At 35.9% G+C, this 18489-nt stretch overlaps 1 protein-coding gene across 4 annotated transcripts in view; it reads left to right on the top strand.

Moving 5' to 3' along the window:
• DGKB (diacylglycerol kinase beta) overlaps nt 1–18489 on the top strand; it is a 669924-nt gene that overhangs the window by 142663 nt on the left and 508772 nt on the right. For all 4 annotated transcript variants that reach the window (XM_034668563.1, XM_034668559.1, XM_034668553.1 and 1 more), the window contains exons 4-5: nt 3819–3839; nt 11638–11791. In XM_034668563.1, the coding sequence (XP_034524454.1) occupies nt 3819–3839; nt 11638–11791 (175 nt within the window). The remainder of the gene's footprint in view (nt 1–3818; nt 3840–11637; nt 11792–18489) is intronic.

Genomic DNA, 18489 nt, shown 5'->3' with positions numbered 1-18489 from the left:
TGGGAGGAGGGATTTCTTAATGAAGAGTCTTTGGAAATGTATGTACCATATACCATACCGTAAACAAAATGAAATTCATAATGAAATGCTATTCTGGAAAACACATAAAATAGTTTACTACCTTTTTCATTCAAAACCATTTGCTAATGAAAGTAATATTTTTCTAGTGTGTGCTTGAAAGAGTATAGGTCATCTGTAATAAAGCCTTTGATTCTTTTCCTAAACGTTAAATACATTGTAATTCTGAGATTGCTTGGTCAGGTATGATCAGGATTGATGGAAGGGAAGACCAAGCATGCCTACTGCTCACTCTGTGACCTACAAATTTTAACCCCAAATGAACACTGGTGGGGTGCAGGAGGGTTACTCCTTTCGAAGAATTATTCCCTTGACTACAGAAAGATTCTGTGATGAATATAACTGGTGTGTAATTTTAAAAAGCCAGCTTGGATAAAAAGTGAGGAACTTCTTCCCCTATCTTGTTTTAACCTACTACCAGTAAGCCAACAAGTCCCTGAAGTTCCTTCCTTATAAAAACTTCCTGTCCTGTTGATGGCTTTGGAACACTTGGTTTGAATGAGTGTCTCTCCTTTCCCAATTATTTGTTAAATAACCTTCTGTTTACTGTTAGCCGAGAGATGTTATGTTTTAAATGTTTGAGCATCTTAGCTGTGAGTCCTTTTGCAGTTTCACCAAGTGATAGTTCCGTTGTATGGGAGTTAAAACAAATTACCCTTTGCAAGAGAACCTTTCCCTTGGATGTATTATCCAGCCAGCTAGATAGATTTGTTTGCTGATTAAAATGTGATTTGTTTTTGTTTTCATTGTCATTATGGTTTTGCTTGTTATAAGAGCACAGTTATTGGTTATCCTTCAATATTATATTTCCTTGGATTTATAGAATTTACATTTTAGTCAAAACCAAATCTCCAATTCTAACCTGAAAGCATTCATATTGTTTTATAATTTCCTTCCAGTATTTCTAATAGCTACTTTTTATGCCATATTTTCTTAGTCTGTCTAGATTCTGATATATTACTGTACCTTGTAAAAGCCTTTAACCTAAGATTTATTTCCTTTTTCAAGTAAAGTTAATACTTAGAACCTACAAATGATGGGGAAAATAAGGCAATTTAAAGCCATTCCCATTTTCCTGTATCAGGAACAAAAGCAGATATCCAGCCTACATTTCCCTCATATTTTATTTTCCTAGATACCACAGTGTGAGAGAAAAAAAAAATTGCCAGATAAGCTTATAGAACCAAAAATCTCAAAGACCAGGAAAGCAGAGTGGGAAAGCTAAAAATGACAACTCTATGGAATTGCTGTTAAGACCCGAAAATGTCATTAATATTTACATTCCCAACCGTACTTGAAAATGTGCATGTTTTCTAATCTATCTACAGAGATAAAACCAGTTTTTTTTCTCCCTAAAGATAGCTGCTGGCTATAAATTCAGTTGGAATGTGATCTTGTTTGCAAAGTAGCCTTTTTGCTTCAATGATTTCTTATTTAAAAGACTCTCAAGACTTGGTCTTACTGATATTATATATTTCATGAGGATTATCAGTCACTGTACACTGGATTTATTGAGGTAATTACTAGATTCATTCTTAGACACACATATGATGTCAGCCTTTTCAATAATGTAATAACTCTCCATAAATGCACAGATCTGCTCTTGAAATGAATTATTAAAATAATGAACAGTTGAAAAACAAAAAAAGTTAGGCCTCATTATGACCCCAGAATAATTCTAATTTAAGAGTGAAACGACTCTCTAATTTAACACTGATAGGTCTTTTCCCTTTAGGGGGAAAAATACCCGAAAACATTTAAAGCTTATATGACACTTAAACAGTAGTATGTATTTTACAAAAGCCAATAGGAAGTAATTAGGAATATTCAGTGTTGAGAAAGAAATCTTTAATGCCTTGAGGTTCTCTTCAGTACATGACTTCATCCAGTTTATAAAAGGTTACTCTAACAGTATGACAGAATTCATACTATCTGTTCATATGGGAAATTATCACTCTGTATTGACCGGTCAGGTTAATCCTTAAGTTGTTGGCAGAGATGACTACTATTATGCAAGAAAACTTTGAAAAGTGTGTAATCTACACTCCTTTTAGAATAAATAATCCTTTGTTTTCTAAAATAAATATTGCATATATCATCCATATAAGATGTACTTGCAAAGAAGCAAAGAAAGAACAGGCTAAATATCTCTTATTTGCTTCTCTTCTTATAAAGTAAAGCTGCTTCAATGGTAGGTGCATTGAATTTCTTATCATTTATTTGAATTACTGAGTTCTAAAAGGTCTCTATAAAAGCTTAATACAATGAATTTGTGACTTGTTTACGTCTATTTTAAAGGAGAAGAAATATTAAGTGCGTTATATGGATGAGTCATTTATTTTTAATTTGTATCTTTTAAAGATCATTTAACAGTGTTTCTTTGAAAAAATAACAGAATCAAAATATATATATATAAATCTAAACAATGCCTCTAAAGACTCCCTAAGAATAAAAACTTCAAGAAGGTCTTGAGAGTCCCAAACAGATAAGATTATAAAGTTTTTAAGTGAAGAATGTCACTGTAGGAAAAGTAAAATGACTTTCCCAAGACTAACCAGCTAGTTTCATGACAAGAGCCACAATTAAAACCTAATTGTCTGGAATTCCAGTTTAAGAATAACGCCCTTTCCTCTTCACTTCATTGACTGGGCCATAGAATGAAAGGCAAGGTGGTTGGGAGATGAGAGTAAGGGGAAGAGAAAGGTATTTCACATACATTGAAAGGCATTTCTTAGGTAATGAGTATGGCATATTCCAGTGCATGTAATTACTACTAACTCATGCCGCAAGGTAAGAGATTCTTACTTGTCTCCAGCTAATCTTGTATGAATGATATAATATTAAGAGTATGATTATAGTTAATTTGTAGTAGCCATCCAGTCTTGGTAAGATGGTTCACAGTAATATATAGTCAGGAAATCTCAGATATAAATGATTCATGAAAGTAATGAAATTTGATAATATGAGAAAGAAGCAGTTTGGTGTTGCATTTTATATATGAAAAATATATATAGTATAGTATAAGTAAGTATATATTAAGGTAGTAATATTAATTATTTAATATTAATTAATAACATTAATATAAAATAGATTAATATGATATTTTATGTATGTATTTCCCCCCTGGATTTCAAATTCAATTCTAAATTGTTCCAATGATGTCTAAAGACATGGGAAGAAATTAAGTAGTAGTATATGTATGGGAAGATGTTTATCTTTAAAGACATGGTAATGGGTGAGACATGTTATTCTCAAAGATGGAAGCATTAAGAGTGAGAAATAAATATTAATAATCTAATATAGATTTATATATACTATTGTGTTTTCATAATCTTCTCTGGAAGGTTTTAATCATCTTATATGTGTTATTTATTATATTTATCTCCTCTTAGGACTGTTCTCTTATTACACTCCAAGATTGATCAAGTAAATGATTCTCAAATTTTAGCTTGTATCAGAATCACCTGGGGGTCTCTTTAAAGCACAGATTGATGCCTGCCCTCCTGTCTTCTCCTTAGTTTCTGTGTTACTAGGGTGAGGCTCAAAAATGTATATTTCTATCAACCCAGTTGATGATAATGATACTGTTTCAGACCACATTCTGAGATCCATGGATCTAGGGTATGTTTTAAAATCAATCTGTAAAATTGACCTTTTAGTTAAGTTATCAGCAATATGAGATGATGAGTATAAATTATCTTACATTAACACCTGTATTCTTTCTTTCCTTGCATGCACAGAAACAAGACATTCTTAACCAAGTAAGACATTTTCTTTTCTATTAAAATCTGTCTTTCTTTATTCTGATGTGAGCTATGAATTTCTCATCCATATCACTGACCTGTACTTTTGTACCATTAAGATTCGTACAATATGCAAGGCTATCTGTAATCCTTATAAAGTTATAACTGACTGATATTGGTTCAAATCAAAGTCCTCAAATGGAAGAGCTAATACCTTAATGGAATCAAAGACAGTCTAGAGGTGGGCTTTAGTTTTGTAGATTCTTGAATTTAATTTTCTAATTTCACCAAAACATGATCAGACTCCAATAAAATAATTTACTTAATGAAAGTCTTAATTTATTAATTTACAATAGCAAGTTTATAATTGCATCTAAATGCAATTGGTAGGGATTTCTTTTGGGGGAGGTTACGCATCTATGGTGTTATTAGAACCTGTGAAGGAAATTGAACTGAAAAGCCACTGATCTTTGCCTTCCTGGGAAAAAGAGTAACCCATCTGTTGCTTCAGTCACTCTCTCCCAGAAAAGCCCATTTTCTAAAGCAAGTTTTGGGTCCATAGTTCAGCTCGGTGCATAGAATTACAACACATTTTGGGGATCTCTGAATGGGTTTTTCTATCATACTAGGAATATCTCTTATCAAAATGCATGAGATACTTAAAACCATAATATTGTCTCCCTAGGAAAGTAACCGATATGTATTAGCTTTTTATTCACAAGTTTTCTTCTGGTTTCAATGACAGCAAACACCGTGATCTCATCCCCAACATGTTGCAGTACAGTTGATTATACCAGAATGATCTTGATTCACTTAGATACAGGTCCTACATACTACAGTCTCTTAGGATGAGGCAGGATTGAAATGGCAACTCATTGATGGCAATGACTTTCACTAGTCTCTTTCAGAGGATGACATGTCTCTGATCTTACCCCTGACCTCTGTGGAAACCTACCAGATCCCCCAAAGACAGACTACATGGGCTTTATGGTTTTAGGAGGCAACTCTTCCGAGTAAATGGCTGCTTCTGTGCAGCAGGATTTATCTATTAAAGGACATTTATTGACACCTTGGTCAACAAACACACCTTTCTACATAACCTGCATACCTACTAGAGGCTGTCTGAAAATTGGTGTCAAAATTATCCCTGCTGTTTCTTGGGGTTAGCGGAATGAGTTTCTTCCTTTTCCTTGCTCAGTCTTTGTTCCATATGGAGATGTTTAGTAGGCAAGCAATTTCAGTTGCAGAATAGAAGGAGCAGGAGAAGCTGAGGTTAGCCAAAGGCGGCAGGGGGTGGGCAGGAGAAGGGCATGCGTAGTTATTGCTCTATGGTGTTCTTGGTCTCTCAGTGTTCTGTGAGTGTAGGATTTTCTCTTTACATTTCCTGTTAGTAGATGATCCTTGGCCCAAGGCTAAGTTACGTTTCATAGTTCCCTGGGCTTCCCTTATCTTTGCACTGGGTGCTCTGCACTGTAGATTCTGCTAATGTGTATAACTTTACATTTAGACAACTGAGTTGCTTCATTCCCTTAATAAGAAACCTGTGAATTAGTAACCTACATTTGGTAATGCTGTTGCCTATGTAATATTTTAAATGTCTTTAACAAGAATATTGACACTGATATAATTATTAGCAATGATATAAAAACCCTTTTATTGTAAGCTATAATTGTCCTTCCAGAACCAAGTTCAACTTTTCCCATTAAAGAAAGCATCTGGAAAGTATAACAGAGAAAACGTAGTCTTAGGAGTCCAACTGAACTGAGTTCAAATCCCACATCTGCCACATATTAGCAAGTCTTAGACAAGTTACTAGCCTCAGTTTGTTCAGCTATCAAATGAAAAGAATATTGACCTTATTGAGTTGTTAAAAAGGTTAAATTCTAAAGTGTATATAAAATAGTTATCTCCGTGCCTAATGTATTGGTGTTCTATTGGTGTTTAAAGGCAGTGGCTGTTGGTCACGCTTTAGTGACAAACATGATTTCATACAAAAGTTCTAGAATATACATGAAAAGTAAAAGTGGGTATTGCTGAGATATACTACCAACCAATCCTGTCACCTTTATTTTCTGAGCTTCTCTTTTCTCAACTATAAAGTGAAAAAATAGAACTCTGATGTCTTTCCAACTCTAAATTGATTTCCTTCTACCATGAGGTAAGAGTGGAGGACATAAGATGTGATTTGTTTCCTCTGCCAAGCCTGGCCACAATCCAGAATGCTGTCCTGGTATTAGAGTTATTGTGTCTGTTGTATCTGTTCCTCCTCCCACAACTCCATAAATGCCAGGGCAGTTAGTTAGCAAGGAATGGAAGTAACATGCTAACCAGTATTTCTGCTTCTCTTCCCTATGACTCTCAACACAAAGTCAGTCCTCTTCCTCCTCTCATCGCACAACCAGAGCAAAATTTTGAAGACAGACCACCAAGCTGAATAATAAAATACCTTCTGTAATTCTGTATTAATGAGCTCGTATTGACTATGTATTAATTATTGTTGAAATATATAGTAACTTTCTTTTTAATATGTGACCTCAATTAGATTGGAACCATGTAAAAATATTTTGAGAAGATATTTACATAGATACTTATGAGCTTAATTAGCTACATCTTATCATAATTAAACACATCAATTTGATTAGCTTCTTATAGGTTTCTTGTAGCAGCACTGAGGATCCAATCTCGATATGGCCAAAAAATATACTATCTCGTATCTATGACAACATGTAGAATATGAGAGTGGGCCATCTGGAATATTGTATCCTAAATTGAAAACTTAATGATTTGACTGTTTGAAGTGGCTAGGTGATACCTATCACAGTTGGTGTATTTCTCCCCTAACCTTCTATAATAAACACACGGAAATGTATTTTCTGCTACTGTAGTCTGCCCTCACTCCTGCTCTGCTCCCCTGCCCCTCCTCAATGGCTTTTATAGAAATGCCTCTAAAACAGGAGCATTTTTATACTTCAGGACATTTGCACTACCTGTTTTGTCTGAGATGTTCTTTATCCAGATGTGTGCAAAGCTAACTCCTTCATCTCCTGTAAATCTGTATTCAAAGAACAGATTCTCATTTCCTGATCATCGGATTGAAAACTACAAGCACCCCTTCCCAAAATATAAAAACATTTTCTTTCTTTTTTTTTCCTACAAACTTAATACTGTCAAATGTACATTTAGCCTATTTATTTTTTATTTCTTCATTCCCTTTATTAGAAGGTAAGCCTCTGGTAGGAGGATTTTTGCATGTGCCAGTAGCATCTTTACCCCAACAGCTAGGACAGAGTCTAGTACAAAGTGGGTGTACCATGAACATTTGCTGAATATGAGAAAATCTCCATCCTGAAAGCACCAGAATAAATTAATGATAGAGTGATGACATTTATTTTCATTCACTTTGAATCTACTTGGATGAATACTGGTGTTATTTCTTTAGTATTAGCAGGGATTTAAAAACAAAGGATCCAGATGGTCAGATATAATAATGAAAGGCATATAGAAATGTGTTTTGAATCCATGCCAATTTGGCAGCAACATCTGAGCAGCTCCCTCAGTCTGAATTCTTTGCAGATTCTCTATGTTATCTCCCTAAATAGTCTGTGGCTGCTCCTTAAGAAAAAAAATGAAAAAGCAGTTCTCAAAATTTTAAACATTGTGTGGTGTGTATGTCTTTCAGCTTATAGTCAGTTTGATTTTTGAACACTCATTCACTTAAGTCCAACCCAACTTTTTTCTTTAGTGTTTCCATTGATGTGCATATAAGTAATCTCATTCTATTAAAGGTCACAATGTTCAAAAATCAATTCTAATGCAGCTACATGACAGCAGTAGAAAACAAGATACTTAAATTCGGCGATGTTCTACTGAATCATGAAATAAGGAAAATATATAGATAGAGGACAGTCTCCACTTACAAAAATGTCTGATATATTGGACAACATAGAATTTTGAAAGAGATTTGAAAGTCTTTTACCAACAAGAAAAGGAGGAGATGGGTTAACCAGAAAAGGCATTGAAGAATTATTCCTCTATGAATTGGAAACACTGAAATAGCTAATTTTTGGCTTTAAAGAAGTTTGAGTTTTACAGCTTTTGTAAGCTGTGTGTAATGACCGAAACCTAAGGGAGGGGAATTTTGCTCCCACCAACCCTGTGAAAAAGTTTGAAAGAGAAGTTTACATCATCAGTAAAACTTAATAAATAGGATGACATCATCTCATAGATAACTTCATTCTTATTTTGATAATAGACTTTTTTATTTTTTAAAGTAAAATATCTGTTTATAAATGCTCATGTTCTAAAAGCAGTGGTTAGTCAATGTTGCCTGTTAGAGAATAATAATCACAAAATGTCTAAAACACAAAAACTGCAGGCTTGATTCAGGAAGATGCAGTGAATTTTCTGGTTTTCTGGACTAATAAAGAGGAAGGCAAATTAAGATAATAAAAAATCCATTAAACCTCAAACCAGGACTTCCTTTTTTTATTTTATTATTTCATCTATTTTACATGCTGTGTGCCCAAGGGCATGTTAAGTGCTTTATATTGATTTATTATTACATTTAGATGAGAGTCCTGAATGGTTGATCTTATATATCACTTTATATGGAAAAAATTAAGGCTTAGATCTGTCAGAGAATAAAACTAAGCTGCTTTTTGCTTATTGAGCAAGGCAGAGCTGTAACATTTAATTTTAAAAAGTTTTCCTGAGAACTGAAAAAGAAGGACCAAGTAGTAAGGCATTCCTTATTAACAGAGATACTATACATTTTTTTTTCTTTTTGGTTGTTTATTTTTCTGGTTTTCATCATTAAATTATAGGCAGTAATTTCAAAGAGGTTCTATTTAGGTTATGTAAGGCTCTAAAAAGAGCACACACTTGGGATGTGGCAGATTTTTTCTTTTAAAAGAGCAGATAAATTCCTTGCCCCAAATCACTCAGGTGGCAAATGGAGATATTGGAATATGACACACAAAATATTTTATTCTCAAGTTCTTGTTTTGTTTTTGTTTCTTGGTTGGTTGTTATTGTTTTCCTTTGTTATCATGTTAAACCCTTGCATTGAAATAGTTCTGTTGTAAAATATAATCATATCCCAACAGAAGATCCAGGGAAAAACTGTCAACAGTCCTAGTCCTTTGTTTGTATTTTGTTACCAGCTTTCTAAAATAAATAATAATAATAATCAAAAAGGATGAACCATGTAATGACTTGTTAAATGCATATAAAAACATTTGAGGTAATGTGGTTTTGAGGCTTATTCTTCAAAAATTGTTTGAAATTTCTAACCAACGAAGAGGTAGTTATTGTTGTTTTTACATATAGATGGAGAAATTAAGGCACAGAGAGATCAATAAATTGCCCACGTTGACACAGCTAGAAAGTGTTGGATCTGAGAGTAGATCCAGGTAATCTGACTTCAATACCATGTTCCTGTCATCTGTTATGTTGGCAAACACAATGCTGACCACAAAAGGCTTAGGGCTAAGAAGCAAGAGTGAAGAGAAATAACCATGATTCTAACTACAATGCCTATAAATATGTTTGTTATACAAATTCCCATATTTTTGTAATAAAATTAACTCCTGGTGTCCCATGAGGCTTCACACATTGGAGGATTGTCTACTGAAGTTGATTACTAATTCAACTGAGTGTGGATTACTTCTCTCATGATAGGCCATGGCTAAGGAACCCTACTAGTAAGAGAAGGTATTTCTGCTCAAGAAAACGCATTTGGATACAGTGGTCTGGGTATGGCCTTATCTGTGTATTTTGAAACCTCAGTTTCATTCATGGTAGCAAATGGCTTTTCAAAAGTACTTCTGCTACCAGAGGCTGTTCTTTATATTTTTATATTATTCATGGTTTTTAGTTATGTGGTTCACTCCACTAGTAGAATTTATAATGTTTTGTGCAGGTGGTGATTTCTTTTTTTTTTTCTTTTAAAGATTTTATTTATTCGACAGAGATAGAGACAGCCAGCGAGAGAGGGAACACAAGCAGGGGGAGTGGGAGAGGAAGAAGCAGGCTCATAGCAGAGGAGCCTGATGTGGGGCTCGATCCCATAACGCCGGGATCACGCCCTGAGCCGAAGGCAGACGCTTAACCGCTGTGCCACCCAGGCGCCCCGAGGTGGTGATTTCTTATACATGGAAGAAGATGAAGTCTTTTTACTGCCACCATTGTAAATGTCTGAAGTGCCCTTCATGGAATAAGCAAAGCAAGATTAAACTAAAAAAATTGTCAGAATGCGATATAGGCAGAGTTTTGCAACCATTAATAAACAAAGAGAAGTTTTTGGGGGGTTTTTTTGTTTTTGTTTTTTTGTTTTGTTTTGTTTTTGGTATGGTTTTTTACTGGCTTGAGATTCTATTAAGGTGGAGAAGCATACATAGTACATATTCTTAATTGGCACATGATCTAATCTACAAAAATGTACTTTCTCTAGTGATGTCCCTGTATGTCATATTCCATTTTAGGTTTATTCAAAATAATACTATAATAAAATTGGTCATTCTGTACCATCTTACCCCAATATGATTACATGGAACAAATACATTTTCTATCCAAAATAGCAGTTTAAGGAATTAACTTTATTCTCATCTGCCAGAAGTTTGATCAAAATTAAGAACATCAGTTTCTGCCAAATTTCATTTTTGCCCTATTTTTAGTTTCATCTCAGTTACAGTGAACTGGGTAGGAAAAAAAATGCCCTTCAGAGCTTCCTATGAGGCCCATTGACCTTGCACTCTCTTGATCTGGACAGCTGTGGCTTTATTCCAGCTTTCTCTCTGTAGGTCTCCTTGTCCTTTCAAATGGCCTACTGGATGGGACCCAACACAACCCCACTGGCCTCTTCCATATGGTCTACATCAATTTCCAGGAAACATTTATGCATCATTGTCCTTGCAGTCGTGAGGGTGTTGGCCAAGCCCAGTATAGTACCATTTACTTGCCTTTGTCCCAAAGCACCTACACTCTTGTCCTCAATTTTCCAGGCAAGAGTTAGATCCTGGTCCACTGTCCTCTCCTCAGAGGAAGCAAGCTCTCCAGGTGGCTCCTATGAAATCCTCTACTTAACTCAAGGATAGAAGGTGGTTCCCATCACCGTTTCCCTGAGTGGACATGAAGACTCTCAGTGTACCAGTGATTCTCTCCAAATAAATGTCTGGTTTTTTGTTTGTTTTTTACAGACCTGCGGTGAATATGAGTGGGCAAGGATCTTGAAATAGTTTTCTTTGAAAGTTTGCATGGGCAGTTTTAGAATTTCACTTTGAAATTTCATATGAATTGATGTTGGTACTATGGTGAAACTTTTACATTAACCCCTTTCTCCAGTTGTTGAGAACAAGAGTCGCCATTAGAGCCAAGGAAAGGAGAAAAGAGAAGGTCTTTTATTTCAGAGTATTCCCGCTGTGTTCATGACTCTGCATTAGCACGTTCACATTAGTTGCCTGATTTAGTTGTAATGGTAACTCTGCAGGAATGGGAATATTGCTTCCAATTTACAGAGGAGGAAACTAACTTTCAAAGAGTAGATTTTTTTAAGGTGATACAGATAGTGTGGAAATAGAAATGTCTGACTGGAAATCTTCTGCCTATCCTGTTGTCCTGCCACAGGTAAGATGTATATATATATCTAAGCACTGCAGTTAGCCTAGGACTGCTTCATGTATTTCTCAAATAGTTACGGTCCTTTTGTGGACTTGGGTATAGAAATATTCAAGGTCAATTCTACAACTGTTGATTCTGAGCTTAGAACATAATCTTAACATTGGCTGAGTCTTAGAATATATGTTTAATTTTTTTCCAGACGATAGATTTTGAAGGTTTTAAGCTATTTATGAAGACATTCCTAGAAGCAGAGCTTCCCGATGATTTCACAGCACACCTTTTCATGTCATTTAGCAACAAATTTCCTCATTCTAGTCCAATGGTAAAAAGTAAGCCTGCTCTCCTTTCAGGAGGTAAGTCTAATTTTTAAAATGTATATGTGGTAAAATCCTTGAAGGGAAAATCAGTATCAAGTTCTCTACAAGAGAAGAGATGATTTGCTTAAGATATCTTTCAGGATTTATACTTTCATACTAAGATTGCGCAAAATATTTAAAGTGTCTCCAACGTAGTAACAGCTAAACATTAGAGAAAATATACTTTATCATTATCCATCATTTGTCATTCAGAGTCTTAGAAGTCTATGTTTAGGTAATAATCTTAAGAGAAACTTCTATCAAATATGGAAAAGTGCTCTTTGAAATGACTAGTTAAATATAGATAACTTTATATATGAAAATGTAATCACAAAGCAGTTATGTGTAGGAACCACAATATTTATATCACTTGTGTAAATTTCTAACATACTTTTGTAGGAGAGTTTTGGGTTTTCTCTTAGACACTTTTTAATTTAATATTACCATGGAGATGATTGGTTCTGTCATTATGCGTAGCTTTTCAGAGTTGTCTAATGAATTAATACCTGTTGCTAATTGTGTCCAGCTCCATCCAGTCAGGAGAACAAAAATCTTGCTGTATTACCATAATGCATGTAAAATAGGTGATTCGTTAAACAGTGTTGGAGGGTTGAAAAACCAAAGAGAAATATGAAGGTAATGCAGAAGTAGAACCACAGGAAGCATATGCCACACCTAGGCTGGACTAATCAGAAGCCTGGAGGAAGGACTTCTTTGAACTGGGATGCAGGGTTCTGCTGGGAAGGGGCTGCCTGGCAGATCTCACCCTGGGACTTCCGTGGAGGGGATACTTCCTTCTGGGTTTGGTAGCTCAGGAGCTCAGGGGGTCTTGCTAGCTCAGGGGGTCTTGCTTCCTGGCAGTCAGACATCTCAGGAACATCACCATGGTCTGTTCAGGATTGTGCAGCCAGGCTCGCTGTGCCTTTCTCCATGTGGAAATAAGCTGGGCACTAGCACCTGTTGCTCCTGGAAACGTGTGCTGGAGAGATCTAACAGGAAGTGAAGACAAACTAGCAGGGACAGCCCCTTCTCCTTCCTTCCTTGTCATGTCTCTCTAGTGCCCCCTGTTAACTCAATAGGAATCCAGCTCATAATGGCGAAGTGTGGTCTACGGCAGCGTTTCTCATACTCTAGGTGATCTCAGGACTTTTTTGGGTTCCTAAAATTATTTAGGACCCCAAAGAACTTGGGTGTGAGAGATTGTAAAAATAACAATGAACAACTTAATACATGTTAACAAAAATAACATTTTTTCTGAAAAATAACTTCAAAACTAAAAACCATTTGTGAGAAGAGTGGCATTGTTTGATATAGTGGCAAATCTCTTTCACCTCTGGCTTCCTATCTGCTTCTGTGTTTCTGTTACTCTATCATATGTTATACAGCCTCTTGAAAATTCTACTGTACACTCATGAGACAATGAGAGGGGAAAAAGCAAATGGTATCTCAGAATTATCATTAGCAATCATTTTGACCTAACAAATTCTCTGAAAGGGGCCTGGGAATCTCAGGGGAGACACTGGTCTTGAGACTTACCAGCCCGAGCATCACGAAGTAGTATATTAAAGTGTGGGTAGAGGGATAGGAGTTGTTTAATATTTGGCACTCTAATAAATTTTAAAAAAATAATTAAAAAATTAAAAACAATAAAACACCCAATTAAGAAATCAGTGGTTGAATCATAAACAAGGCTTAGGCAATCTGATGAAGACTCCATACTCCTAAGCTTTACGTTGCGCTGCCTCCCTTTAGTGAAATAATGTACCTTTCCTCCAGCAATCACAAGCTTTTTTAAAACAAGTGTACACCTTCCACATGATATATTTTGATCCTTTCAAAATATATAACTGAATATGTTCATCATAATCTTTAACTATCCTTAAGATATTTTAGTTCCTTAAAGAATTCCCTATATCATGCATTGAAAGGACGCGCCCCACTTGTTTTTCTCTGAGTGAGTCTTATTTAGTGTGTTCTTACAGTGTACTGTTGGAGCTTACCACTGTTCTGCACTGAACATTTTAAAAGGGGGCAATTCCTGACTTTGATCTAGAAATTAAAACTTCCTTGTTCTCCATTTCATGCTGTAAATGGACTGCACGTACCATAGACTGAATAAAATAACAAAATTGTCTCTTCTTTCATTTTATATGAAGCAATACTATTCTTGCATATGGAGAAAGAAGGAAGAAGGGGGGGCATTTTTTGAGATGTTGTCTGTCTGAGGAATTGTGTCAGACTTGGAGGGAAGAAAGGAGAGACTCTAATTAATTAGGTAGGTTTGTAAGAAATTAAAATCTCAAACCCTCTTGTCTCCAAATAGCATGTAGTAAGTATTACATATAAGATGCCAAATTTACAAGGAGTAGAAATCAAATCAGGTTCCAAAATGGAAAAAAAAATTAAAGGGTAACAGCTTGTAGTTCATTTGGGACAGCCACATATTCTGCACAGATATACTTGAAAGGAATTGCAAGATGGGCTATGTAGCTCTCATGCAGCAAAAAATAAATTCAACTGGAATTCCTTTTCAAAACTTAGTCTCCACATTTTAAAACATAAGTGCATGGTGTCCTTTGTAGGACTGTTTTCAACCCCATATTCTTTCAAACTTACCTTTGATAGTAAAAAATAGTGTTTTTTTTAGACTCCTGCTTTGCCATAATCAAAGTTATCTACACAAGATGTACTCAGGATGAAAAATCACAAATAAATTTTGAATAGAAAGGAGCTATGATCTGTTTTGTTTACACCCCTCCCCCCAAGAGTTCACCATATTTCATTACTGTAGTACCAACAGGGATATGATAGCTATTCTTGACTCTGTCTATCAACTGAACAATGGTTTCTCAATAAAAAGCAAAATTGTATTGGGAAAAAATGTTGTTCTTGTTAATGAACAATATTCAAGTATTGGATATATGGTAAATGTAAAAATTTAGTTTTTATAGAATAAAGAATTTAAATAAATAGTTATAAAGAGGTGTTAAAGTTGTGTGTGTGTGTGTTTAGTTAGTTTTTGTTGGAACTTGTAGTAACTACTGATCCATCTGGTATTTTGTGTAGTTAATTTTTTTTAAATATTTTGTTGCAGTGTAAGTGCCTCTTATCACCTACTTAAAATGTAAGATGATTCTTTCTACTATTCCCAGGTTGGACTTTTGATTTTTGAAGATATCCCTAATGCTCTGTCTTTCCGGCTTTCTCATAACCTTGTCTGCTTCATTGTGAATGTCAGGTCCCTAATGCCTCACATGTTTGCCAGCCCAATGACTAACTTCTAATTTTACCTTCATCTCCAGAATCTATCACCTGAATTACTCTGTTTACAGAATGGTTCGGTCATTTGGAAACTTTGTTTTTTGGCAAGTGACTCATATACCCTTGACCATGAATCAATATTATGATTTCATATTTCAGTCCCTACAACTCGAACACTGAGAATAATCCAAGAGAAATTTCATAAATACGCAGATTGTTGCCTCTACAAATTCTTAACATCCAGTTGTAACATGGCATTAACACCTCTTCAGCTTTTTAAAAAATCTACCATAAAAAGTATTTATTCTTGATACTGTCTCCTAGATCAATTAGGCTAAAATTTATAAACTTCCTTTAGTTTATTCCAGTGTTTCCCCTCATTCTCAATAGGTTAATTTTTCTTCACATCATACAAAAAATAGGCACTAACATAAAATGTCTTAATTATTCCCCATACAACCCAGAACTGTTTCTTCAGCTCACAGAGAATATATATTAACTGTATTCCAGATGGTACTCTTCATTGGATGTCCCATAAGGAATCAAACTAAATGTGTTTGAAAGTCAAATAATTATATTCTGCCCACACCTGCTTCTTTCTATCTTGTCTCTTGGTGAATGGAGCCCAAGTATCTATCACTTTTCCAATCCTAAAGTCTTGGACTCTTCCACCCGGCACCGCCTCATGCCTCATGTTTAGTTAATCACAAAATGCTCTCTATTGCTCATTATAACTTCTCAGACATTCTGCCAGTGTCAGTATGATCCATCATTGTTTGTGTTACAGACATCCATTAGCATGGGTCCCAGCTGGGCCACGATTTCTCATCTCCATGATGTGCTTTCTAACGCTGAAGCCTGATTAGATTCCTTTTGGGTTTCCAAGTTTCAGGCCTTCACTATCACCTTGTGGAAAGTTTTTTAAATTCTTATTTTTCATGTGAATGTAAATCCTTGATCTTTAAAATGAATTGAAGCAGAGTTGCTTTGATGAAGGGAGCAGGTGCAGGAGAGATGTAAGTACAGGAAGTGCCAGTCACTGGCCTTCCCACACCTTTTGAGACTTCCTCCCCTCCCCTGCCACCGCCCCCCCCCATCAAGGTGGTTTTAATGCCACTACAAGGCCTGGGCATTGCAGTTAAGAAAATGATAAAATCTGAGTTTCATAGCAGTGAGCACAATACCATTTAGCTTATAGATCTGCCTATAGTCCCAATTCTCTCATCTCTTGCCCCATGCAGCCCAGACCCTTTACATACTGAAGTGTTTGCTGTGACTTATGTTTGCTGTGGTCCCTTACCTGACAGCAAAACCCAACTCCTTCAAGTCTCAGTGAATGTGTCACTCTAATTGAATAGCACATGCTGGGTGGGATACCTGGAGTGTGCCACTGGGAAGCAACCCTAGCACCTTGTAAAAGTCACACCTCTGCCTCTTGTAGAAGAGCTGGTGCATCCCTGCTCCTCCCTAACACCCACCTCGACCAACTCTGTACGGCAACTCTGGGAATTAACCACCTTCAGCTAAATGATCACTCATATCGTATAGGGTAGCAGTTAACAGTAGTTATAGTAACTTCCAATTTCTCTAAGAATACAGTAATTAAAAGAGAATGGAATTGGTTTGTTACCTGGTTCAGACACTTATACTATATAATTCTGTTTGGCTCCACAATGTCTAAAATGTTGACTCTGTGACAGTACGTGTCTGTTATTAGCTATAGGTGAGGGCAAGTGTTTTGTTTTTTTTTTTGTTATTGTTGTTGTTCATATTATAGGGCAGACAAAGATTTCCTAGCACCCTTTATATCAGGTCGTGTAGTGACTTGGCCATTTTAACATTTATTTATTTATTTTATCAATTCATTAATTCATGCATTCCACCTTTTTTTTTTTTTTTTTTTTAGGTGTGGGGAAGTAGCTGACGGAGAGGGAGAGAGAGAGAGAGACATGGGGCTCCTTCTCACAACCCTGAGATCATGACCTGGGCTGAAATCAGAGTCAGACATTTGACCAACTGAGCCACCCAGGCACTCTTCCACCATTCTTTTTTTTTTAAACACCTTATGTGCAAGAAATTCCACCTGAAAGCTTAGGATCCTTTAGAACCATGCAGAAAGACAGACAATTAGATGATCAGTTACATTACAATAAAATAATAGTTGTCATGTATTTATCAAGATCATCTGAGATTTTAATCATAAATTGAAAGTGTCTAGTTTAAGTAGATGTAGGGACAGGTACTTGTAGGAGAGGATGGAAGGGCATTTCAAGAAAAGAAAACATGTATATTTCTACTCCAATTAAAAAAAAATGCCCCATGAAAGGATAGTATGTGAACTATAAGACACTCGGTATGACTTCATTCATAAATATTTATTTTTAAATTTTTAAAATAAATTTTGAATCTAGTATAGTTTGTATACAGTGTTATATTAGTTTCAGGTGTACAATACAGTGATTCAACATTCCCATGTGTTACTCAGTGCTCATCACAAGTGCACTCCTTAATCCCCATCACCTATTTCATCCATCCCTCCATCCACCTTGCCTCTAGTAACCATCAGTTTGTTCTCTGTGGTTAAGAGTCTGTCTCTTGGTTTCTCTCTCTCTTTTTTCCCTTTGCTTGTTTATTTTGTTTCTTAAATTCTACATATGAATAAAATAATATGGTATTTGTCTTTCTTTGACTGACTTATTTTGCTTAACATTATACTCTAGATCCATCTATGTTGTTCTAGTTGGCAAGATTTCATTCTTTCTTATGGATGAGTAATATTTTATATCATTCACAAATATTTATTGATCACTTATAATGTGTCCTCCCCACACACACACAATAGTCAAATTTAAGTGAACAAAATGAAACTACTTCCCTTCACATAGTCAATTACATTTTAGTAAATAAGTAAAAATGTACATAGCATGTCAGAAGGTAAGGTAGGAAGTGGTATTAGCAAACACTGGTTAGATAGAAAGTACAGATTGAAACTGAGGATGACTCGGAGCCCCGAATTTCTCATGAACAACTGAAACTGGAATAAGGGTCACAAGATCATGTTTGTAAAAGATTTTATTTTTATTTATTTGAGAGAGAGAGAGCACAAGTGGTGGGGAGAGACAGAGGGAAAGGGAGAGGCAGACTCCCCACTGAGCAGGGAGCCCAACACTGGGTACCATCCCAGGACCCGAGATCATGACCTGAGCCGAAGGCAGACGCTTAACTGACTGAGCCAACCAGGCGTCCTGAGATCATTTTTGATGGTCCCAGACTAGACAGTAATTATGACCTTGGAAATATCAGCATGGCTGGAGGGAGGGCTGTGGGAGTGGTCCTGGCAGGATCAGAGTCCTATGGCCTTAGGAGTTAGAGGAAGGTAGAGTTGCTGAGTACTGAGAGATCTGGATCTATGCCTTGAATCCATGGGCTGCAGC

Source organism: Ailuropoda melanoleuca, chromosome 1, assembly GCF_002007445.2.
Source record: "Ailuropoda melanoleuca isolate Jingjing chromosome 1, ASM200744v2, whole genome shotgun sequence".
NCBI classification, from domain to species: Eukaryota; Metazoa; Chordata; class Mammalia; order Carnivora; family Ursidae; genus Ailuropoda; species Ailuropoda melanoleuca.
This window is presented reverse-complemented; position numbering and strand designations above follow the sequence as displayed.